The 22,161-nt window shown below is 41.5% G+C and overlaps 1 protein-coding gene across 1 annotated transcript in view; it reads left to right on the forward strand.

Moving 5' to 3' along the window:
- Window positions 1-22,161, forward strand: part of shroom3 (shroom family member 3) — a 47,370-nt gene that overhangs the window by 3,882 nt on the left and 21,327 nt on the right. Inside the window, 2 exon segments of the mRNA XM_018696779.2 lie at window positions 2,106-2,260; window positions 13,374-13,559. Of these exon segments, the coding sequence (XP_018552295.1) occupies window positions 2,106-2,260; window positions 13,374-13,559 (341 nt within the window).

A 22,161-nucleotide genomic window follows, 5' to 3' on the forward strand; every position in this document is an offset into this window, starting at 1 on the left:
ACTTCTTCTCAGCCCAGCCCCCCTGCCGCTGTCCGAGGATATTTTCCCAAATCACACAGTCTTTATTGATTAGAGGAGGTATGTTGTTTCAGTCACGGTATGAGCGGGCCGAGTCGCTCTGTTTGGATATCTCCGTCTGCAGGATAATGAATTTCAGCTGGAATACCAAAGCCACTGACACACACACAGAGTTACTGAGTGATTCCTGCGGGCCTTATTTGGGTATATTTATTCCTGAAAAAGGCAAACAGTGCAGGCATGTGCACCGGTCTACAGTGCAGAGGGATGGTTTATATTTTAACAGTTTGTCTCTAACAGCGACTGAGAGGATGTTTCATTTCCCTCACATCATTACACACAACTCATATTGATGTTTTGTGTTATTTTTACACATCAACACCAGCATAGATGCATCAAATGTTAGCTCCCATTTATTGTTTGTTGTTTTATATTTTATATAGTAACCCTGTTGGATTGTGCGGCTGCAGCGTGTGGGCCACAACACACAATGCTTTTGTTGAAAAGTAACACATGTTGTAATTCAGAGGAGGGTCAGACACACCCTGAGAGAAATTCTTGGCAGTTGTTTTAACGCTCAAAGAGTCCCACACGGGCGGGGTTTAGTATTTCAGAACAGGGATAGGTACTTTAATTGATCACAGGGAAAGCATATGAAAACAACTATCAAGTAAAGGCATGAAATGAGAATCAAAGCCACAAAAATAGGTTTAATTTGATGATCAGTTCATCCACCGAACTCTGTCCAGGAATCCAGTCTGAGCCGGTGACGTTTGTGCAGAGACATTTTGACGACCTTATCTCACAAGACAGCACGACAATGTGACCTTAAAGTGGACACACACACACACACACACACACACACCGATAAACAGACAGACGCAGACTTACACTGCACTGACAGGCTGCTAAGAGGCATCATTGGCAGCACTGATAAAACCATGGGGTCATGCTGATATATACAGTGTGTGTGTGTGTGTGTGTGTGTGTGTGTGTGTGTGTGTGTGAGAGAGAGAGAGAGTGGGGGTTTGAGTTGAATCATCACCTCATCATCAACATGTGATATTATGATTCTTTTACTGTTTACTCTTCACCAAGTTATGGCAAGATAAAAGAAACACATGCCGTTCACTCTTCGCTCCTGTAGTTACTTTCCTTCCAGTCAAGTTTTCCAACCTGGAGCTGCACGTACACAGTTTACAATAATAACATTTGCACATTTACCACCTGAAATTCTTTTGATCCATGATTTCAGACAGAAATAAACAGAAGCAGCTTCTCAGTTCTCGGCAGTGACCGTCAATTTTGCCGACAGAAACTGTCACGATAAGATTTTATTAGCTGTAGCTAGCTGGCTCGTTAACGTCAACTGCAACTCTGTCTGCAGGCGACTTATTGTAAAACAAAAACCCTGCAAAAGTAATTTCAAACATGTATTAAATAGTTACAAAACATGATATTCTGCAGCTAAAGCTAACTATGTCCAGTCCATTTTATTTACATAGTGCTGAATCACAACAGAAGTATCTCAAGGTACTTTTCATATAGAGCAGGTCTGTTTATATTATAATGTTTACAAAGCTGAGAACCTGAAAAAGATGTTCCCCATTTCTTTTAATCTGTCATGGGCTATTGTGGGAACCGATACAGAGGTTTTCTGTTCCCCAGCACTGCTGTACGACTGACAGTATAATACACCTAGACTTGAGAGAAGTTATCTTACTTGGGTTGGAGGTTAGGGTTATTTTTCCAATAAAAATCAAAACATTAATGAAATATTTTAACTTGAAATGAGTCAAAATTGACCTGAGCACAGTAGCAGGTTAATGTGCGCTAACAGTAATAACAGAGTGACCCTCTGCATAACATATACTCACATGCACACACACACCACAAGTGTTTCCAGCCGTCCACAACAATAGAAACTCTGATAACAGCTGTCACAGTGAGTGTGAGACAGGTCCAGGACCAGGGAGAGTCCAGCAGCTGACTGTGTTTAATGAGCTGCTGCCTCAGTAAATCAGAAGCTAAACACACACTGACATCTGCAGTACAACAGCGTCTTAAGTGTTTGTGTGTCTGCACAGGTGGAGGAGGGTGGGAAGGCCGACAGTCTGGAGCAGCCTCTTCTGGTGGGAGATGAGATTATCATCATCAACGACGTGGAGCTGACCGGGTACAGACAGGAGGCCATCGCTCTGGTCAAAGGATCGTACAAGACTCTGAAGCTCGCCGTCCGCAGGTATAGACGCTGTGTGTGTGTGTCTGTCAAACTTACTTTGTTTAATCCAACACTGATTAGCTTTACCATCAGCTCACCAGGTTAACTGGCTGTTTCTATTTACAGCAGGTTGAGGTCAGTGTGTGTGTCTCTGTGGTTGATGGATAATGATGAGCAGGAAATCTAGCAGCGAGGGGAAAACACCTGCTGAGAAAACATTTGGACTTTTTGGATTTTAGTGAATCATTTATTTCTTCACACTCAGGAATCTGTATCACACACACACACAGGATGTTCCATTACAGATAGGAGATAAGGACTTAAAATTTTACTACAATATTTTGAATGCAGTGAGAAAATGTTTGTGTTTACTCTATAAAGTTGTGAAATTTCAGAGTCCAGACTCTGGTTGTTGGTGGTGAATCTGTTAGTGTGTGGTGTGGCTCTGTTGGTCTCTTTGTACATCACACACTATAAGAACAAAACTGTGAATCTGACATTATTTGTCGCCATGTGCGTGTTCTCTCACATTTTCTAAAACGCGTAAGATTTTTAAAATCTTTTAAGTTGTAGCCAGGCTTTATAATAAAAGCTGCTTACTGCTGCCATTCCTCTACAAACTCCCCCACAACAAGATGGTCTTGACAGATTAGTTACCCCTAGCTAGCAGTGTGCAGGCTAACAGCTAACTGTAAGCTAGCATGAGTGAGTGAGTGACATCCAGTATAAACTATGAATGAGACTGCAGATGTATATTATCATCCACTTTTTATGATAAAAACCGCAGCCAACAAATCTAATCTTGGGCCACCTCGTGAGTTGATCTGTGTTTAGCCAATCAGAGCGTTTAAGGATGAACAGTGGGCAGTTACTTCCACCTAGCATCAAAATCGGATGCTATATTTTTTGTTAACACCATTACAAAAGTGTTAAACAGACACACATACACAGTACAGATATAGATGTTGAAATACAGGACCTTTAAGTTTAGAAATGATCAGAAATAATGACTTAGTTTTACTCAGAATTTCAGTGGTTTTTAATCAATAATTCAATCGAATATCAATTATTTTGATATCAGAATTACAGTTGGTTTCTTGGTTTCTACTGTTTTCTAATAGAGAACAGTAGAACCCAAGATTCTGTTGTATCCTGGTCTGCTGTACACCCTGGTTCATAGTCCAAATCAGAGCTGATTATCTGGAATAAACCAGGCAGACACTGTTCATTAGCTGTTATCTGTCATCATTCATTATTACTGCTGTATTGTATAGTTAATCACAGAATTAAAGCGAATAGAAATCCTGAGAAACTCACCCGTTTTCTATATTATAGTGAGTAAACAGAAAGCTAGCTGAAGCAGCTTGAGGTGCACTCGCTGTTAGCTAGCTAATTAGCCATCCAACCTCATTTAACACTTATGTTAGCATTAAAATGCTAAGGCTAGTTTCTGCAGCATCCCATCTCTACATGATGTTTTGGCATCTTTTCTCAGGGGGAGGGCTGTTAGGGGAGTTGGGGTTTGGGTTGGGTTGAAGAATGGGGGACCTCCAACATGTCTGCCAGAGGGGTGTGTCACGTCATCTAGCATCTTCCTCAGTGTTCACGTTGATGCCTTGCCAGGTGCTACAAAGGCAGGTATGTATTTGGGTTTGGGGTGTGACTGCTAGCGAAGCTGCTGTTGCTACTGCTGCTCTTAACTGGAAGACGCGTGATAGGCATGACACAATACAGGACTTTAGACTTTAGACACACACACACACACACACACAGAAGAAGCAAACACAGCCTTACGGGAAGGCGTGGCGAGCAGGGAAGGCGTGAGAATTTATCCTCCAGACGCAGCAGAGGCGTGTGTGTGTTTTGGTCTGGTTGACTTCCTGTAGGGATCTGATGGGGAACCGTGAAAGATCGGCTGCTCTCAGGTCTGTTTTTATTAAAGTACATGTACAGTAAAGTTCAATATGTGTATTCTATTCTGTTGTGTTGAGCTTGTCCAGAGGCATGCTGGCAGATTAGAGCAGTGGACCTTGGTTTGCATGTTGTGCTGATGTGCAGTGGAGTGTGCAGCCAAATACCTGAGTCACATTCACCTTTGGACTCTTAGAGGACTCATTTTCCCATGAGCACGGGCGACTAGGAAAGGCAGAAAGCTCTAGAGATGCTCCTCTACTTCCTGCTAATTCCCTGAAAGCAGAAAATGGCTGCTTTTTTGCAGAGAAAACTCTTTTGAATGAATCTCCTCGATGTTCCTCAACATAATGTTTGTGAAATCCATTTTTTTCTCAGTTTGGTTTCTGGTGGATGACTAAAATATTAATAACCATGAGCCTCAGCTGCTGTTGCTGAGGAGACGAAGCCAGTCAGAGGAGTGAATCAGAGCTGGAGCACATTCAGAGTGCGTCATCTTTGCAGTCGGGGAACAAAGCATGACATTTTATTCACAGAATTCATGAACTGATCCAGAATCTGAAAGTGACCTGGTTTAAATCGCTTCATCAGGTAATCTATAGCTTCAAGTCGCTCTAAACAGGGCTGCAGACACTTTGATTGGACAGTTGATTCCTCTTCTTCAACAAGGTTTGTAATGGCCTTGAAAAGCCTTGAAATGGAAGTCATGAATTTGTGGTTATGAGATGGGAAGTTGTGTATACACTATGCTTGGCATTCAAGGGGTGAAGTCGTGAGAATACCACTACAAGGCAACAGCAGTTTACAGTTTGTGGTCATTACCTAAAGCTAAATAGCACATTAGCTAATCTTAACGTTACTGTCAATGTTTAGAAGCCACAGAGGCTAGTAGTTTAGCAAGCTAGCAGACAGGTAACGTAGGAATAATGACAGAGGGGAAAGATGAGGCTGTTAGGAATCAACATTGCCAAAATTACTGATATTAAAAAGCACCTTGTTATGTTAGTTACCTACAGAGAAAAATAATTAGAGTGCTTTTGCGTTACTACTGGAGTGACAGCTTTAGCTGAACTAAAAGATGGCCGCTGCTGTTTCGGAGCTGTAGCTGTAGCTGTAGCTGTTAGCTTAGCATGCCAGGTGCTTCTTCACATTTTAAGTAGCCAATAGACACTTATCACCTGAGCACAAATTTAAAATAATCTGAATATTTCCAAAACGTAAAGGTTGTCTCACTGGCTAAGCTACACCTGCGCACTGACACACTGCTAGTACGCTAGCAGTCGGAAAGAAAAGAGTAATTGTGGTATTCTAATGCATTAATTTGTAGCATGCTACCCCCAGTACTGTCTATAAATTAGATACAACATGTGAATCAGACAAATTTAAAGTTGGCAGCTAGGCTAACAGTTCCCCCCTGCTTCTAGTCTTTATGCTAAGCTAGGCTAAACACGCTAAACCTCTGCTTCACTTGAAGCACAGAGATGAAACTGATTCATCTGAGGTTTGTTAACAGTGATCTTCTTCACATCTTTACATTTTCTTTCTTCTCTTTCATCACTTCCTCCTCACACTCCTCCATCAGCTCTCCTCCTCTTCACAGCCTCTGAGGGACAATAAAGATTTATTGAATCAAACTAATGGTTATTGCAGGACAAGACCAAAGTCTCTGTCTGTGTGTGTGTGTGAGAGAGAATACTCCATTCAACAGGTGTTATAAAAGTGTGTGAGACTGAGTTTGTGTGGCAGGTGTTAGCTTGTTTTATAGTTGTGTGCGTGTGTAGGTGTGTGTCCATCCTCTGTGTCAGTTTGACAAAAGGTGTGTGATGTCAACACCAAACACACCTGTCAGACACCGCCTCCCTCACCACCACACCTGTCTGTCTGTCCATCTGACTCTCTCTCTCTCCTCTATACCTGCCGCTGAGCTACCGTCTGATTGGTGCGTTCAGGCGAGCCCTGATTGGCTGAGAACAGAGAGGTAAAGCGACAGATATAGAAAGACAAAGGCAGAAACAGTCAGACAGAGTCAGACAGAGAGAGAGAACCATGACTTTAGTGGATTCACAACAAGCTGAAAACAAACCAGAGTGTTCTCTGAGGAGGAGCTGCCCATCAGAGCTGTAAGTGTGTGTGTTTGGGGTGTCTGTATATTTTTCGGTGTGTTTTTGTGTTTTGTGTTTTTCTTATATAGACGAAAAACAAACTAAACAAAAGTAACGATCTCTATCATGATATATAATTACATATATTATGATTTAATTTCATTTTACACTGTTTTTTTTATTGTGTTATTGTGTATATTATCATTGTGTGATCATCTGACTGACCTGTTTCCTGACTTCCTTTTAGTGATGTCACTCGCCATTTTTCATTCAACGTATTTTTTCGCATATTTTGGAAATATCGCACTCAAAAGAAGTTGACAGAAACAACAAGTTTGAAAAGAAAACTTCATCAATTGCGCTCGCTTGAGGTGGTTTTTGCCTGTTTTTGAAAAAGGGATGACGTGCTTAACGAGACGTGGAAACACCTTTTACAAATGAATTATGACTTTGTGAACATTTAAGTTACATGACTGATCAGCTGAAGAAGAAGCCGTTTCGCTGAATATCATGAAACGTGGCCAATTTTATACGACATGAAAGAATAACAATTTGCCCAATTGGAAATGATTCCTGAAGACCTTTCTCCGTTTTTCTCTCATAGATGGCCAAGGCGACTTACATTTATTTCTTCTTCTACTAGTTTTTTTTGGCGGTTGGCAAATTATTCTTGAAAAAGCTACTGTCCAGAACTAAATCTGTTTTTTCAGACTGATCACTGGTTATAAATATTAGGTTTTTGTTATGGTTTTAACACCTCCAGACAGCTGCATGTTCACAAATAATTAAAGTAGTTTCTGTCTAATGGGCATGGCTGAATGAAAGCTCTAAAGGCCTCCAGGGTATTTAAATCTGAAAAGGCACCGACCTGTAAGAATGCAGTTTGTTAACTTATAACAATGCTGTGCGTTTGGTTCTGCTCAGGGTACACAAATATTTCTTTCCTTGATTACCTTCCTCAGCTATAAAATTGAAATGTAGGACAAAACACTGACCTTTGACCTGCGTGAAATAATTCTGACTAAAACACCTGATGAGTGATATTTTGATGAGCAGCCGATGTCTTAAAGTGTGTGTCTGGTGATTTTGTCCGACGACGTTGCAGCTTGGAAGTGACTGCTGGTTAACATTTAGTCTTAATGGGCCTTGTTTCAGTCACTATTTCACACTTGTTCCTTTGTCTGACAACAGAAACAGAACATGTAAATGAGCTGAACAGCTTTATATGGAATTCAGCCTTATTAAAATATTGTATATGAGCATCTCTATGAGCATAGAGTGGGAAAAGCATAGAGAGTGGGAGAAAAGCAAACAGATAAAGAGCTGGAACCGGCTGACACTTGGAAAGATGCAAATAGGATGCGGTCAAACCATATATTCGGATTTGACCTTGTCTCATTTTCTGAGGGCCATCTGGTGAAACGGGCTCCCAGGACTCCTGTAATGTAGATCAGACCCGATGTGAGTCAGCTCTGTCCCCCGTACGTGGCTGCCAGATCTGGACAGTTGTGGTTTAAAGGGGAGGGGGAGTTAGCTGTAACTGTTTCTTGGCAAACAACAGATGGGTGCAGCGACTTTCCAGAGTCTTGTCTTCACAGTGAGGTTGCCAGGAAACAAGTTGAGACTCTGCACAGAAGTATTGGGCGGATGGATACGCTGTTGTTGGTCAAGAAATACGTAGTTCCAGTATGTTGGGTTAAACAAATGAGGTCCAGTGTGTTTATTAGCTTGATTTAGAGGAATGTGTTTGAACTTTGGACAGGCTAACAGTCCCCCTCTGCTTCCAGTGTTTATGCTAAGCTAACGCAGCCACATCCCAACTCCACCTCTGAAACTCTGAGAGGTTTTTTATCAATGAACTTATTGCGTGTGTGTGTGTGTGTGTGTGTGTGTCCCAGTAGAGCATGTGGGTTGATGCTTTCTTGTGCCTTCTATTAATTGATACCTGACACTTGTGGCTTTGAGTATCACCACACACCTGAGCTCTGTGTGTAATCCTTGCCTTGCATCTTGCAGCTGGTTCACCTGTGTTTTGTCGTCTTAATTCCCAGTAAGCTGCAGTTTGCACTTCACCGGTGTTAAGTTACGGATGAAGAGGTGCAGGCACCTGCTGGTCAAATGCAGTGTTACTTACACCCCTATTTTTTTCCAGCTTTTATTGTAATTCAAGTCAGATCCAGTCCAGTGATTAACCCTAAATGGGACAAAGGTTAGCTGGAACTGGTAAACAAAACTGTAAAATCTTAATTAGAGAACAGCCCTTTTCAGGGATTAAGAAATAGTTAATGTGGATACAGCCTGATCAGGACCAAGAAAATGTTGAAAATGACCATGAAAAAGCAACAATATTTCAAAAGTAACGTTATATAATTGTCATATTTTTCTGTTTAGGTGATCATATGATGTAAAGTCATGATTTTATTCTTACATTAGGTCAGACGTTTAACATTAACAGTGGCTCTGTTTTATTTAAATGTCCCAGTAAACCCTGACAACATGACAGTGAACAAAACCAGGCCTGACACTGAAGCAGCTAAATGGAATTCAGCCGTCATTCAGTATATTGTTTACACCTGTGACAAGTCAAAATATCTCCTATGATAAAAGCCTCTATCATAACATTTTGTATTTTAAAAATTATGTTAGTTATTGTGGTTAAACGCTAATGCTAATGTTAGCATGCTAACATGGTAAACTAAGATGTTCAGCAGGGTAAACATTATACCTGCTAAATGTTAGCATGGTTATTAAGATCTCGTTAGCATGCTGTTTAGTTTAAAAGAACGGGCTGATGTCTGATGTAAGTAAACATGTATTTTGTAACTGATACAGGCAACAGGCTCAGTAAGTAATTTGTTATTAATCTTTAGGTGTTATAGATGCTGATGCTTCAGGTAAACAAACCCAGATATCTGATTTCATAAAGAGAAGAAGTCACAAAACTCATTTTAAATACCAAACAGTTTAAATTTGACTTGCTTGAGGCAAGGATTATAAACCCTATAAAACCCTGACCACTGCCAGTTTATTATTTTTAGTGTCTTGTGGTTTATTCAGCATTTAAAGTTTCATATTTAGTGTCAGATAATTCAAGAAACTTCCATCATCAAAATGTTTGTTACTGACCCCTTGTCTTCCTACTTCATCCTGTTTTTATGGTATCAGGTTCTTTCTGCTTTTAATTTCATTTTGGATCATTCACTGGATATTTTTCAGACAAAACCCAAATGTAACATCTGTAGCATCTTCTCCACATGTAAACAAACACCAGAACCCAGCAGCTGTGGTTGATGGTTATTGTGTTCTTACACTGTTTGAATCTAAGAGGAGGCCGACAGACGACATCTGGAGGATTTAAAGTGAGTGTTTGTCCTGCAGTCAGTCAGTATTTTGTCGAGCAGGTTTGTCTGCCGTGTCCTCCTCCTGCTCTTCCCTGGTCTCAGTATTTGCACATGCTTTGTTTTGTTTGTGAGTCAGACAGAATGCAAAACTGACCATGGAAAAAGCAACACCTGTCCCTCCTCATTCAGTCCATAAATCCACAGAGATCAATCACAACACAAGGTTTATTTCCACCTTGTTAGACTCTTTGTCTTTATTAGTATTTAAGTACATTAATTTGATTTGATTAGATATGCTGTCGTGTGTTAGCTAATAACTTCTAAATACAGAGGATTATGGGTGGGAGGGGATGAATGCATTATCACAGTTGTAATGTTACAGATTAATGCACCAGTTGCACCAGGATTGTCTCATTTTTATACAAATAAAAACCTTTGTCATGAGAATCATTTGAAAGATGACACATACATTAGTGAACATGCAGCAGTCCTGTTGCTCACACTCGTGCACATATGTCAAAGGTTAGCTAGGTAACTTAGCTAACCTTTAACTTAGCTGTAACTTAGCTACACTGCAGGGATCTGGCATTGGTTTGTTAGCTGATGAAGTAGGCTAATTATCAAACAGTTAGCTTGTTGATTTACCAGCCAGATCAGCTTCGGGAGTTTGGATGAAGTAGCAGACATTATCCACTCAACACAGTGGCTTGCTACCGATTTGTGTACGTTAGCAGGGAAGCTAACGCTAGAAAGCATTAGCCAACTAAAACCACAGTATCACAATAAATTTCACAGGCTTTGCAGTAGTGTTAGCTCACCTGTCCAATAGGAAGAGAGCCAGCTCAGAGTTGGTTTTGATCTCCAAAGCTGAACCTCCACAAATCAAAGGACCCTCCAGATGTTGACCCTAGCCTTCCTCCGACGTTGCTCAAATTCACATTTGGCCAAACGGGCTTCAAGACATAAAGTTTTCTGTTTTTGTTCTTGTGTGGAGTTTGTGTTGGAGTATTTCTTGTGTTGTTTCGTGACAGTGGTGAACTCCATTCTGAAGCTAGCAATAGTAGCTTCACAGCCGGTGCTATAGCGGTGCAGAGAAGAGACTTTTATTGTGGCGAGGCACACAGGAGCGGGCATCCTGAAAATATAGAAATCAGTCTACAGGGCATTAATCTGTTGAACCTGCTACAGGACAGCCAGACTTTCCCAGTTTGCCATCTTGGTTTATTTGCAGCAATTTGCAGTAATAAATCAACTTTTCTAACCCGAAACTATGGATCCGACTGCAGGAGGAGGTGAGAGAGTTAAGGATCTGAGCAGGAGATGAGTCAGGACGATAAAACTGTTGTGAGGCGTGAGTCTGTGTTAGTGTGTGTGTGTTAGAAAGTCATACAGCACATACCAGCACAGTTATCAGCAGCATGACACAGTGTGTGTGATGGTTAGGTTTAATAACAGCGATCTGGATGATAGCAGAAATATGTTCTAGCTGTTGTCAAGGTTCTTTTGACATTTAACCTTTGACATTTCTTAATTCATGTTCATGTTTCTGTATTTTTATCCATTCAGGTTGAAATTAAATTAAAAATATAAATAAAATCAGGTGAGTTTAAACTGGAAATGTACTTGGGGATGAATTAGAGGCCAAGAGGAATTTGAACGGTTTGTTTTCTAGTACGTTTTAATCACAGTTGTGTAGTTTTCTCCTCTCTCTCTCTCTTTGTCTTCTTCCATTCATCTCCAGTGACTCTCTTTTTGTGCTCTTTTGTTGTCGGTTGACGTAATCGAGCTGAATGAATGTTTGAGTTTCTCTGCTCAAAAAAAAAAAAAAAAAAAAAAATGAAGAGGAAGAAGTCATTACAGGGACAGACTGCCACAATACTGTTTCCTAGGCAACTGCTGTGTGTGTGTGTGTGTGTGTGTTCTTGTGTTTAAGACATTGTGAGGACTGAGATCTGTTCGCACACTGACTTTGTGAGGACTCAGTGTTTAGATTGGATGATTCTACAAGATTCCGTATGTACATCCAGTGACTATGTTATCTGTGCAGGACAAAATACAATATCCACTCCAAGATGCTACAGCGCTGTGTCCCATGTTGTTTGAACAGATCTGAGTCCAAAAAAACTATTCAGTTATCTTCCTACAGCTTTCCGTGTGACAAGAAAGAGAGGAGGAAATGGTTGCAGTTGTTAAGTTTCAGTTTTTAAACGAGTAAGCAAAGTTTGACCCCAGTGGGTGCAAACGTTAGCTAGCTAGCAACAGTTACCACCCTAACATTACCTAGCTAACAACAGCTCGCACCAGCTGGTAAAAGCTTGTACCCATGATATAAGCTATGGGTTTTACAGGGTGTCTCTTGCTATGAGCCTACATCTTCATGTTCTTTTCTGTGCTGCCCGGCTAAGGCGAATAAAGCTGGTCTTAACTAGCTATCTTCGATCAGCTAAAGTGAAAATAGACAGCCTTAGCTAGCTATTTTTGCTATTTTTGGGGTGCACAGAGAAAGTCTGAACTGAACCATGGATTATGGAGAATCATTACACCCCTAGTCGGTGCCTTAACCCCCCAGGTTAACATGTTCTGCAGGTGGACTGTTATATTATGTTTTAAGTTCTTTTTTGGAGCTTTTGGCTTTATTAGATAGGACAGTGGTAATGGACAGGAATTGCAGGGAGAGAGAGTAGGGGAATGGCATGCACTCTAATCATTCAGCTATCAGGTTGCCCCAGGGTTGTCACATTACCTACTGTTTTTTCGGGTGATATGATAACTTTTTTACTTTTTTTCAGATTTTTTGACGATTTCCGACTTTTGGGAGTTTGAAATAAGTTTTGACAAACAGCACAAGGTTTGGCTGAATGCTACTGTTAAAGTCTGGATGTCAGAGTTAAATACCTGAAAACTGTTAAAGTCAGGTGAGCTCAGTGTGAGGTGTGTGTATGTGTGATGAGATGGAAAGTGGTATGTGACACAGGTGATTTCAGGGTGTTGTGGCTGCCACACATTCCTCTGACCAGCTCGACGGGTTTCACTCTAATGGGCCTTTATCTGTGCACCTGTGTGTGTGTGTGTTACATGTTAAATGTCTGCTGCATGAAGTCTGTTGTGAATACGCAGTGGTGGAATGTCCCTACTGAATAATATAAGTCTGGGTGTGTTTCAGAGAATGTGTGTGTTTTTATAAGTCGTGTATTGTGTTCTTTATTGTGGGTTAAAATGGCTTTGAGGGGGCGGAGGGAGGACACAGCTCGAACTTCAGCTAAAGACTGAAGTGTTTCTTATCTGAGAATGACAGTATTTTCTGTCATAAATTCAGGTGTCAAAGGTTTTTCATCAACAGTAACTACTGAGCGCGCTCAGTAGAGGCCACTGTGTCGAATACTGTTTGATAAATGACTTTAACATTATGTTTTAGGAGCTTAGACCAGATATGTAAACGGTCCTGTCTGAACCGGTTGGACCTTAACGCATCATGTCTGTTTTATTCACTAACCTCGTTTTCATTTATTTATTTTGGCAGCCATGTGGTGAATCTGTAGGTGTGATGGTTGTAAGATTAGCCAATCTGCTCCGAGCCTGAAAATCAGGTTTGGATGATTTGACTTCCATCAATGAAACTCAACACTTCCTGCAAATATTTAACATGAAAATCTCATAAGTCACTGGGGTTTGGCCTTTTAATTGTTGCCTGACACTCGCTCTTATTTGCTGATGTTATTAGCATGTGGAAGCAAGTGCATTTCATCAAAATAACATTTTAATTTCCTGTCTTTTCTTCAGGGAGTTTGATCCAGGATACATCACAGAGTTTGATACATCACCTCCATCGCTCCCCGCTCTTTCTCCTCCTTCTCCACCTCCTCCTCCGTCTTCTTCTCCATCGCCACAACAACAACAAACGCCATCGTCGTCCCACCACAGCAGACCATGTTCAGCTGGAGGAGTCCAGCTACGCATCAAGAACAGGTAATTAAATGACCCGTCCCTTAAAGAGCGGTTGTCCAATCATTACTTAGCATCTGTAACTAGGCACAGCAGGTGTGCATTAGGCTGTAGTGAAAGAATTACTCCATTTATTATTCTCTGTTGTAGTAGATTAGCATTTGACTCTACTGAGATGATAAGTTGGTTGTTGTGTTTAACTGCTCGCATTTGAGTCAGTTTCCCTTCTAAAGACGACAAACCTGCTTTAAATCTTGCCAGTATTTCTAAAATGTGATGTTTGTTCCTCAGGGTATTTACTGTGGTGTAGGGTAGAAGAAGTTTTTTATTTTTTAGAAGAATTAGCTAGCTAGCACGGCCATTTTTTTTAAAGAAGTGACACATGAGATGGTGAGGATGTTGCAGCTGTAGTTGTCGCTGACAGGATCACTTCCTGTCTGATCAAACCTTCCAGGTTTGATAAATGTTTTTCAACATGGCAGTCGGTCGCACACCCCGTGGGTTAAAACAGGAAGTGATGTCAAAGCAGTGACAAAGCAGGTCACCCCCCCACATGGTGTTAGGATGTCCTGTCTGTGTTTCCTCTGTGTGTCTCTGTGTGTGAGGATTTATGACAGTGTCCTGTTGTGTGTGTTTTTCTGACTGAGGGGGTCAACAGTGTAAACAAGAGGCGGCCCAGGTTGCCACAGTAACCACCTCACACAAACACAGTGTTTCTTGCATCTTGAGACCAAATGTTTATTTAACATTTCTATATTTCTGCAGCTGATGCTTATTGCAGGACTTGTTTATTATGTTCATGAGTTACACCCAGCCTCACGTTCAGTTTTTGTGGAGAACATATTTGTGGTTTTCCTCTCCTTTCACGCTTCTCTCTGGAGCTAAGAACCGGACATTTTGTGTCTGTGTCCGAGCCTGTAGCCGACTGCACCTGGGTAAAACTCACCGGTAAAAGCGAATGGCAACGTCTACTGCTGAGGAAAATGTGAAGGTGTTCGCTCTGAAACGGGCCGAACAGACGCAGACGTCAAATTCAGACTAAAATGCTCTGATAGTTCAGATAAAAATAGAGAGTGAGTTAAAATAGTAAAATTGTGGGCTGCAAAACCAAAGTATGATGAGAACTACAGAATCAGATGCTAATTCTCCAGGGATTCGTCACTAAGAATTTCTCGTTTCACATATATGTAGTGATTTGATTTTAAAACATTGATTAGAGCAGCTTTAAGTCGTTTAAAAGGAACCACGAGATGCTTTAGCTGCATGAAAACAAATTAAAAACACTGGTAAGGAACATTTTGCAGATAAACAGTATAAAACTTTATCTGGTCAGCATTATTTCTCCTACAAAAATGTGTTTTCTACTGCAAAACAGCTGTAGACGAACACAATCTTTAGGAAACAGGGTCGACTCTGCCGTGTTTTGCATTTCTGTGATTTCAGTCTGTGTAAACTCAGACAAACAGACTATAAATACTGACACTGCTACAGCCAGTTTCATCCTAATATGGAGGTCAGTGCCTGGGAATACTCAGTGTGTTGGTGTGTGAGTGTGTGTAATGAACATCTCAGCCTCAGGAGGGCGCTGTTGTGACTGCAGACTGTTAGTGTTGTTGGTTTTCCTGATGTGTAGTCTCCCTCCATTATCAGCCTGTTTAACTCTCTGTTTGTCCTTGATATATCAGGCTCTATATCGCACTTTTATTTTGAAAGGATGGCTGGATGGTTAGAAAGCGCTTCCTGCTGCTGAAGTGCCGATGAGCAACATGTTTTGCAACAACCGAGACATTAATGGGCTCCAGATAAACAGGCAAAATGGCTCTATTCTCCCACAATTCCCTGGGCTGTGGGTGGTTATCAGATACCACTGAGGAGAGAGGAGTGGGTAGAGGAGGGGGAGGGAGGAGGGGAGGGGGGTGAGGGGAGGTGAGGGGAGGTGAGGAGGGGGGAGCCCCATGAGGCTGGGTGTTAATCTGGACAGGACAGATTGATTTATAAACACACTGTTTTCATACCTTCCTCTCTCCTCCTCACTCCTCTTTCATTCCTTTTTTCCTCCTCCTCCCATCATCTCCTTCTTTCCTTCCCTTTTTCTCCTCACCTCACATCTTTCTCGCCTCCTCTCCTCTTCCTCTCTTTCCTCCCCCCTCCTCTCCTCAACTCTCCACCTTTCCACCCCTTCTCCTCTTTCCTCTCTTCCTCCTTCCCCCTCTCCTCACCTTATTCTTTTTTCCTCCTTCTCCCCTCCTTATCATCTCCTCCTTCCTCTCTGTCCTCTCCTCCTCCTCCTCCTCTTTCCTCAGATGTTTCTTTGATTGAATCACCACATTTTTCTAAAGTGACATCATCACCTAATTACACAAACACACACACACACACACACACACACACCACCCTAATACAAACAAACTCCTGGACACACACACTCTCCCTGTTATTAACAGACCTGTCAATCAATTCAGGAATCATAGCATCGTCCAGTCATGTGCTTTCACTCTCGGTGGTGGGCGGGGCTACACCTGTCAGTAACGTTGCTATGGTTACCTGCTGTTTACTATACTATAATAGCATCTCATATGTCGTCATTTTTCTTTAGTCTTGTGTTTGTATACTTTGGAAGTTGATGGGGCTGGAGAGGTCCTTGAGAACATTTCAGACATTGCTGATCAGGTTCCAGGGATCCTTGAAGAGTTTTCAGGAGTGCTTCTGCAGCTCTTGCTCTGGGGACCTTGAAAAGGTGTCCTCGATGAGGCTCCAGATGTTCTGAGAACATGCCACAAGACCTTGAGAAGGTTTGAATAGTTCTTGTAAGGTTTGCAGGGTGGTCCTTGAGAAGATTACGAGTAATTTAATTGAATTAAGTGTTGTGTTACACAGTTTAAACAGACACACTGTGAGGTTTAAAGGGCCTTGAAGAGTTTTTAGGGTTCCTGGAGGAGGTTCCAAGGTGCTTGAAGATGTTCCAGCAGTAAATGAAAAGGTTCTCAAGGTCCTTGAGGTGGTGCTAGGTGTCCTTGCGTCCTCGTACGTGCATATTTTCGGATAATTTCGACACACCCCAAACACACACAAGCTATTAACATAGTTTCACAAGTTTGTTTTGACACACACACACACACCCCTGAACACCTATCTTTGTGGGGACCAGTCATTGATATAAACCAAGTCTTAACCTTCAAAAACAGTCATTCTGGTCCCCACAAAGCTATTGGACCCCACAAGTATAGCAAAATTCCTGTTTTAGGACCCTATAAATATAGTAAAACACATACACACAGTTGATCCTCTGGATCTTCGCTTTCACCCACCTCTTGCTCCAATTTTTGGTTTCCGGGTAGATCAGAGAGATTATTATTATTATTATGGGCTGGAGGAGCAGTTTCCCACGGCAACAGATAAGGCCTCTGTTCAGGGAGACACACCCTGCACACACACACACACACACACACACAGAGGACCGTAAAGACAGTTTGAGTCAGATTGTGTTTCTTTTTCTTTAATGGTTTGTGATAAAACTTTATATTTGTCAGTGTTGTGATCCAGGTGAGACATGAGACACCTGCTGCTGCTGCAACCACAAGGTCTCATTTTTACATTTGTGTTTCTGTTACACTTAAACAAACATGATACATGTAAATCAGGCGGCACTGGGGCTGTGGGAAGACAGATTGTTTTCTCTTTGGATGGAGCGAGGCCAGGAGTTGTCCCTCTGCTAAGATAGGCTAAACATGGACTGGACACAAGGGTTCCAAGGATCCTGGAAGAGGTTCCTGCAGACCTGAACACTCAGGCAGGTTATTATCTGTAATTACTGAGGGTGTGTTCACTCTCATTTAGCTGCACAGAACACACATACACCTGTGAGGTCTGATCGCAGCTGTGACACCTGACTCAGTTTCTACTGCTGGGATCACACTACAAGATTTTTTTGTCTTTCATGATAATCACCGTGTCGGATTAGGAAATCACAATACCGTAGATTATAGCTGCATCTTGGTCTGGAGACTGAAAACACTACAAATTTGAATAATTATTTGTTCAGGGTCAAGAAACTGCAAACATGCCATTAAGAGCCAAACCAGCAGGTGGCAACGTAACCCTAAAAGAGTGTTCTGTCATCCTATTGGTCAACATAAAGGAAAACATCATTGGGTCAATATTAGCTTGAGTTTGTGTAGCCTGACATTTGAAGGGTCCTTGAGGAGGCTCTGGCAGTTCCTGAGAAGTCCTTGAGTGTGCTCCAGTGGTCCTTGAGAAGCTAAAGTAGCTGACTACTAACATTAGCGTGCTAACCTGCTTATACCAAGAATGCTAACATTTACTGTGTTCACTATCTTTGTTTAGCGTGATAGCATGTTACCATTAGCTAATTAGCATTAAACACAAAGTATAGCTAAAATGATGAGAGTGTTATTAGCCTAAAACCAGGAAGTAAGTTAGCATGTTAGCACTTCCGGTTCCCTCGTAACAAAGTCAGTGTGTTTTTGGTTAAATGTCTGAAATAAGGTCTGTGGTTTTAACACAAGCTCAAGACATTTTCATATTTTATTCTCCGACATAAAACACATCAGGAAATACCCTACTTGTGATTTTTTTTTTTTTAGCTTTTATGTGTCTTAAAAAAGGAAGTTGCTAATGACAAGTTGGAAGCTTAGTGGTGGAGACGTTGACGTCATGTGACCGTGTGTAGTTGGTTTATAGCCTAACATTAGCTTTTTACTTCTGCAGATTGGATTTAGGCTTCAAACATCAGAACATTAGTGTTCATTTGTGGAGATTATCCGACAAACAAAACATCTAAGTATCATAAACTTTTATTGGTCGCAGTTTATTTTCTGCAATAATCCAAAACCCAATGAAAAAATCTCATTGCCTTTTCATTGAGGGAACCAGGGTGATGCTAACTTCCAGACGTCATCCCTGCACCACTCCATTTTGCCATAAGTTAGAGCCAAATTAAAAGATATCCCCTGAATTTTCCAGACCAATGTCATTAGAATTTATTCACTGGGGACCTTAGATATCTAAGTCCAGTAGTTGCCAAGTTATTTTCCTCAAAACCAGTCATTTCAACTGCAAATAAACAATCACCAAAGTCATTAACATACATTTGTCTGGGAACCATGAAAGTCTGTGCAAGTATATGTGAAGCTGCTCCACTAAAGTCATTCAGATTTATCCTCAAAGGACTTTTAACAACAAGCCATCCAGTAGTTGTTGACAAATTTCAGTCTGGACTGACCGACAGTGACCTCTATAGTTGCTAGCATGTCTAAAACGACTGCCGGCTTATATTTTTCATTGTGGTTATTGTCGACGAAATTAATACTTAATCAATACTTCCTAGTCTTTGTCGACATCTCCTTGTGTCTTCTCTCCTAGTCTGATCATCAGAGTCAATAATAGTGAGTTCATTGTTCACTGTGGAGCCACATGCTGCATCATGAGACGTCTTCCTCCCCACGGCTTCAAAATCCATTTCTGTCGCAACAAGCTCAATAATCTGCTGTTTTCAACATCTCTACTCTCTCTCCCCGTTTATCTGTCCTCCCTCTTCCTCCTCCGCCCTCCTCCTCCTCACTGTGCTGCTGCTGCTCCTCCCTTCCTCTCTCACCTTTGCACTTGTCATTACTTCTCCTTCACCTCCTTGAGTTATTCTACATTTTATTTTGATTCTCTCCTCTCATCCTTCTGCCCTTTTTTTCATCCTCCCTTTCCTTAGTCTCCCTCACTGTTTCCTTTCTTTGGACCATCTCTCTATCAGTCCTTTAGTTGCTTCATTCCTCGGTATCTTCTCCCTAACAACTCTTATCTCCCTCCATCCCTCCCTCCCTCTCTTTCTACCCATTCCTGCCTCCCTCCTCTCTCTCTCCCTCTCCTTTAGTCCTCAGTGTCTCTCGCTCACGCACGTATCAGCAGCTACTGTCGAGACTGAGCCGAGGCCAAGGATGTTTACTTCATGCCTTTATCGTATGGTGGCCTAATGACACTTAATTGCTTCATTTGCTTAACGAGCTCGGGGGCCAGAGGGGGCCCGATGCAGCGCGACTCGATCGCCGACGTGCCAGACTGGAGCTGGAGCTAAGAGACAGATCAGAGGGTGGTAGAGACAGGATCAGTAGATATCAGTAAAGGCTTTTTTGATAGAAAAGAGAAGCAGATGAACATAGTAGAAAACAGAGGAATTGAGCAGTTGCTTTGGTGTGGGTTGCATCTTTTTCAAAGGAGACGCAGCAGACACCGGGCTGCAGCATTAGAGACTCATCTGACCTAGAAAGAGGGAGTTCATTTGTGTTAGAGTAAAGTAGAAGCAAAGTAGAGTAGAAGTTAAAGCTTAAGTGAAGATGTGGCAGAAGACAACAACTTAAAGTTTAAGGGGTGAGGTGAGGTTTTGCAGTAGACAGTAGAGACGTAGAACAAGTGGTTTTGGAAGTCTTGCAGACAGGAAAGCATGTATGGAAATGGTTGAGTGGAGTAGAGTTCAGTAGAAATTAGAAAATAGGTTTCTTTGGAGGTTTTTAGACAGAAATACAGCAAAGAACTCTAAGGAGAAAAGAGTAAAGGGTGTGGAAATGGAGCATTTCTAAGAAAAGGTCGGAAAAGTAGAAGAAGCAGCAGAACGGAAAGTAGAAAGTAGAGCAGAAAATTAGACTAAAAGTGGACTTTGAATCGAGCCATGGAGCTGCTGGAAGTGTTTTACCGCAGGAAGCTGAGGAAGAAGCAGAAAAAAGCGGAGCTGGGTCGGTCGGACGGGGCATTGTGTCGGACGCCGTCAGAGACCAGCGTCAACGGTCTGGCGACTGGTCTCATCTCCAAAGTCCTGAGGTTCACCTCCAGGTAAAACAGGTCACATGTCTGATTCATTCAGTCAGACAGATGAGTTTGACTGTTCAGGAAAATAAGGCAGGTTTTCTCAAGTCAAGAAAGCAAAAAGAGAACTTTGGCTTTTTGCTGTAGGTCATGTGTTTACCATTGAAATCAAAAACTGTCAGTGTTGCTTGAACTGAATGTGATAGTCATTGTTGGAGTCTCACTTCAGTCCCAGTTTTTCATCATGACAAATTCTGTATTTGTAGCTGCTGAGATTTGAGTTTATATAATATTCATGAGGAGTACATGAAGTTCATACCTCAAACTCTACATTTTTGACTTTGTACTTCTGCATAGCAGACGCACAGTCTATGCCGTTGTGAACATTTATTCTTGTACGCTTGTGTGTCTGCTTCGCTTTGCAGTTACACCTCCAAACCACTAGTTGGCAGTTTCTCTGCCACTGTGTTGAGTTCCTTTGTGTACAGGAACAGTTATCTACCAAAAAGTACTTTACTTTTTACTTTAATTTCTCAGTTAACGTCTCAATTTTATCCACATTCTTCAACTCAATTTGAAAATGGTGGAGAAGAAGGAGCAGCTGGAAATATGTAGAAAGAAATGCGATGCTACCAGCCTGATTCCCTCCACAAAAAGCTAATGGGATTTTTTCATTGGGTTTTGGATTATTACAAAAAATAAACTGTGACCAACTACAGTTTCTGATCCTTCCAGGTTTACTTCATGAGACAACCTTCACAAATGAACACCACTGTTCTGATGTTTGAAGTCTAAATCCAATCTCCAGAAGTAAAAAGCTAATGTTAAGCTAACGAATTTCACCACGGTCACATGACGTCAACGTCTCCACCACTAAGCTTCCAACTGGTCATTTCATTTAGCTCTGAGCTCTTCTACAAAAGCCTTTCTTCTTAGAAAGTTAGTGAGAGTTTGAAAGAGCGTGAGTAGAAACACAACGAGGCTGTAAAGGTGGACTGGTGAGTAGATGGGTTTTCATGTTAACGTCCCCGACAACCTCTGTAGTCTCATTTAGACACTCGTTAGCAACCGCCTTTTTTAAGACACGTAAAAGCTTCAAACATCAGGAGTGGGGGATTTACTGACCGATTTTATGTCGGAGAATAAAACCTGAAAATGTCTTGAGCTTGTGTTAAAACCACAGACCTTATTTCAGACATTTAACCAAAAACACACTGACTTTGAGTGACTTTGAAGTGCTAATATGCTAACATGCTAACTTACTTACAAATTCATGCAAAAAGCCATGTCTTTAGTTTCCATTTATCTGCAGTAGTGCAGTCCAGGTTTCAGAATTAGACTTGGATTTGAATATCCAATCCACCACCCTCTCCCCTCCCAACTCCTAATAGAGAGAGTATATATCAGGGATGATAACGTGTTGAGGTATTCCAGTCATGTCCTGTCATTACCCAGGATCCTGTGCTTCAGAGACATGCAGCCTTTCATGTCTCTGTCTCCTACTTACAATGATAAAATCTCTTCCTGTTTATCTGTTAAAGGATAAATATGGAGCTGCAAAACATGTCAAAAATGACGAGGATGAGGGGAGATTATTATAACTGTCGTGCTCGTCGACGTCTCTGTTATCATAACTGGTTAGATAACACGTTCAAAAACAATGATGGTGATGTCAGAGAGATTATCACCACAAACAAAAACACTTTGTTTTATCCCTGAAATGTCGCCATGAAATGACGACTTCCTAACCAGTTTATTTACTCAAGAAGAAGAGTTACAGTCATTGTTTTAAAGGCAGGAAAGAGCCTGTCCGTTA

The sequence above is a fragment of the Lates calcarifer genome, linkage group LG9, assembly GCF_001640805.2.
Source record: "Lates calcarifer isolate ASB-BC8 linkage group LG9, TLL_Latcal_v3, whole genome shotgun sequence".
NCBI classification, from domain to species: domain Eukaryota; kingdom Metazoa; phylum Chordata; class Actinopteri; family Centropomidae; genus Lates; species Lates calcarifer.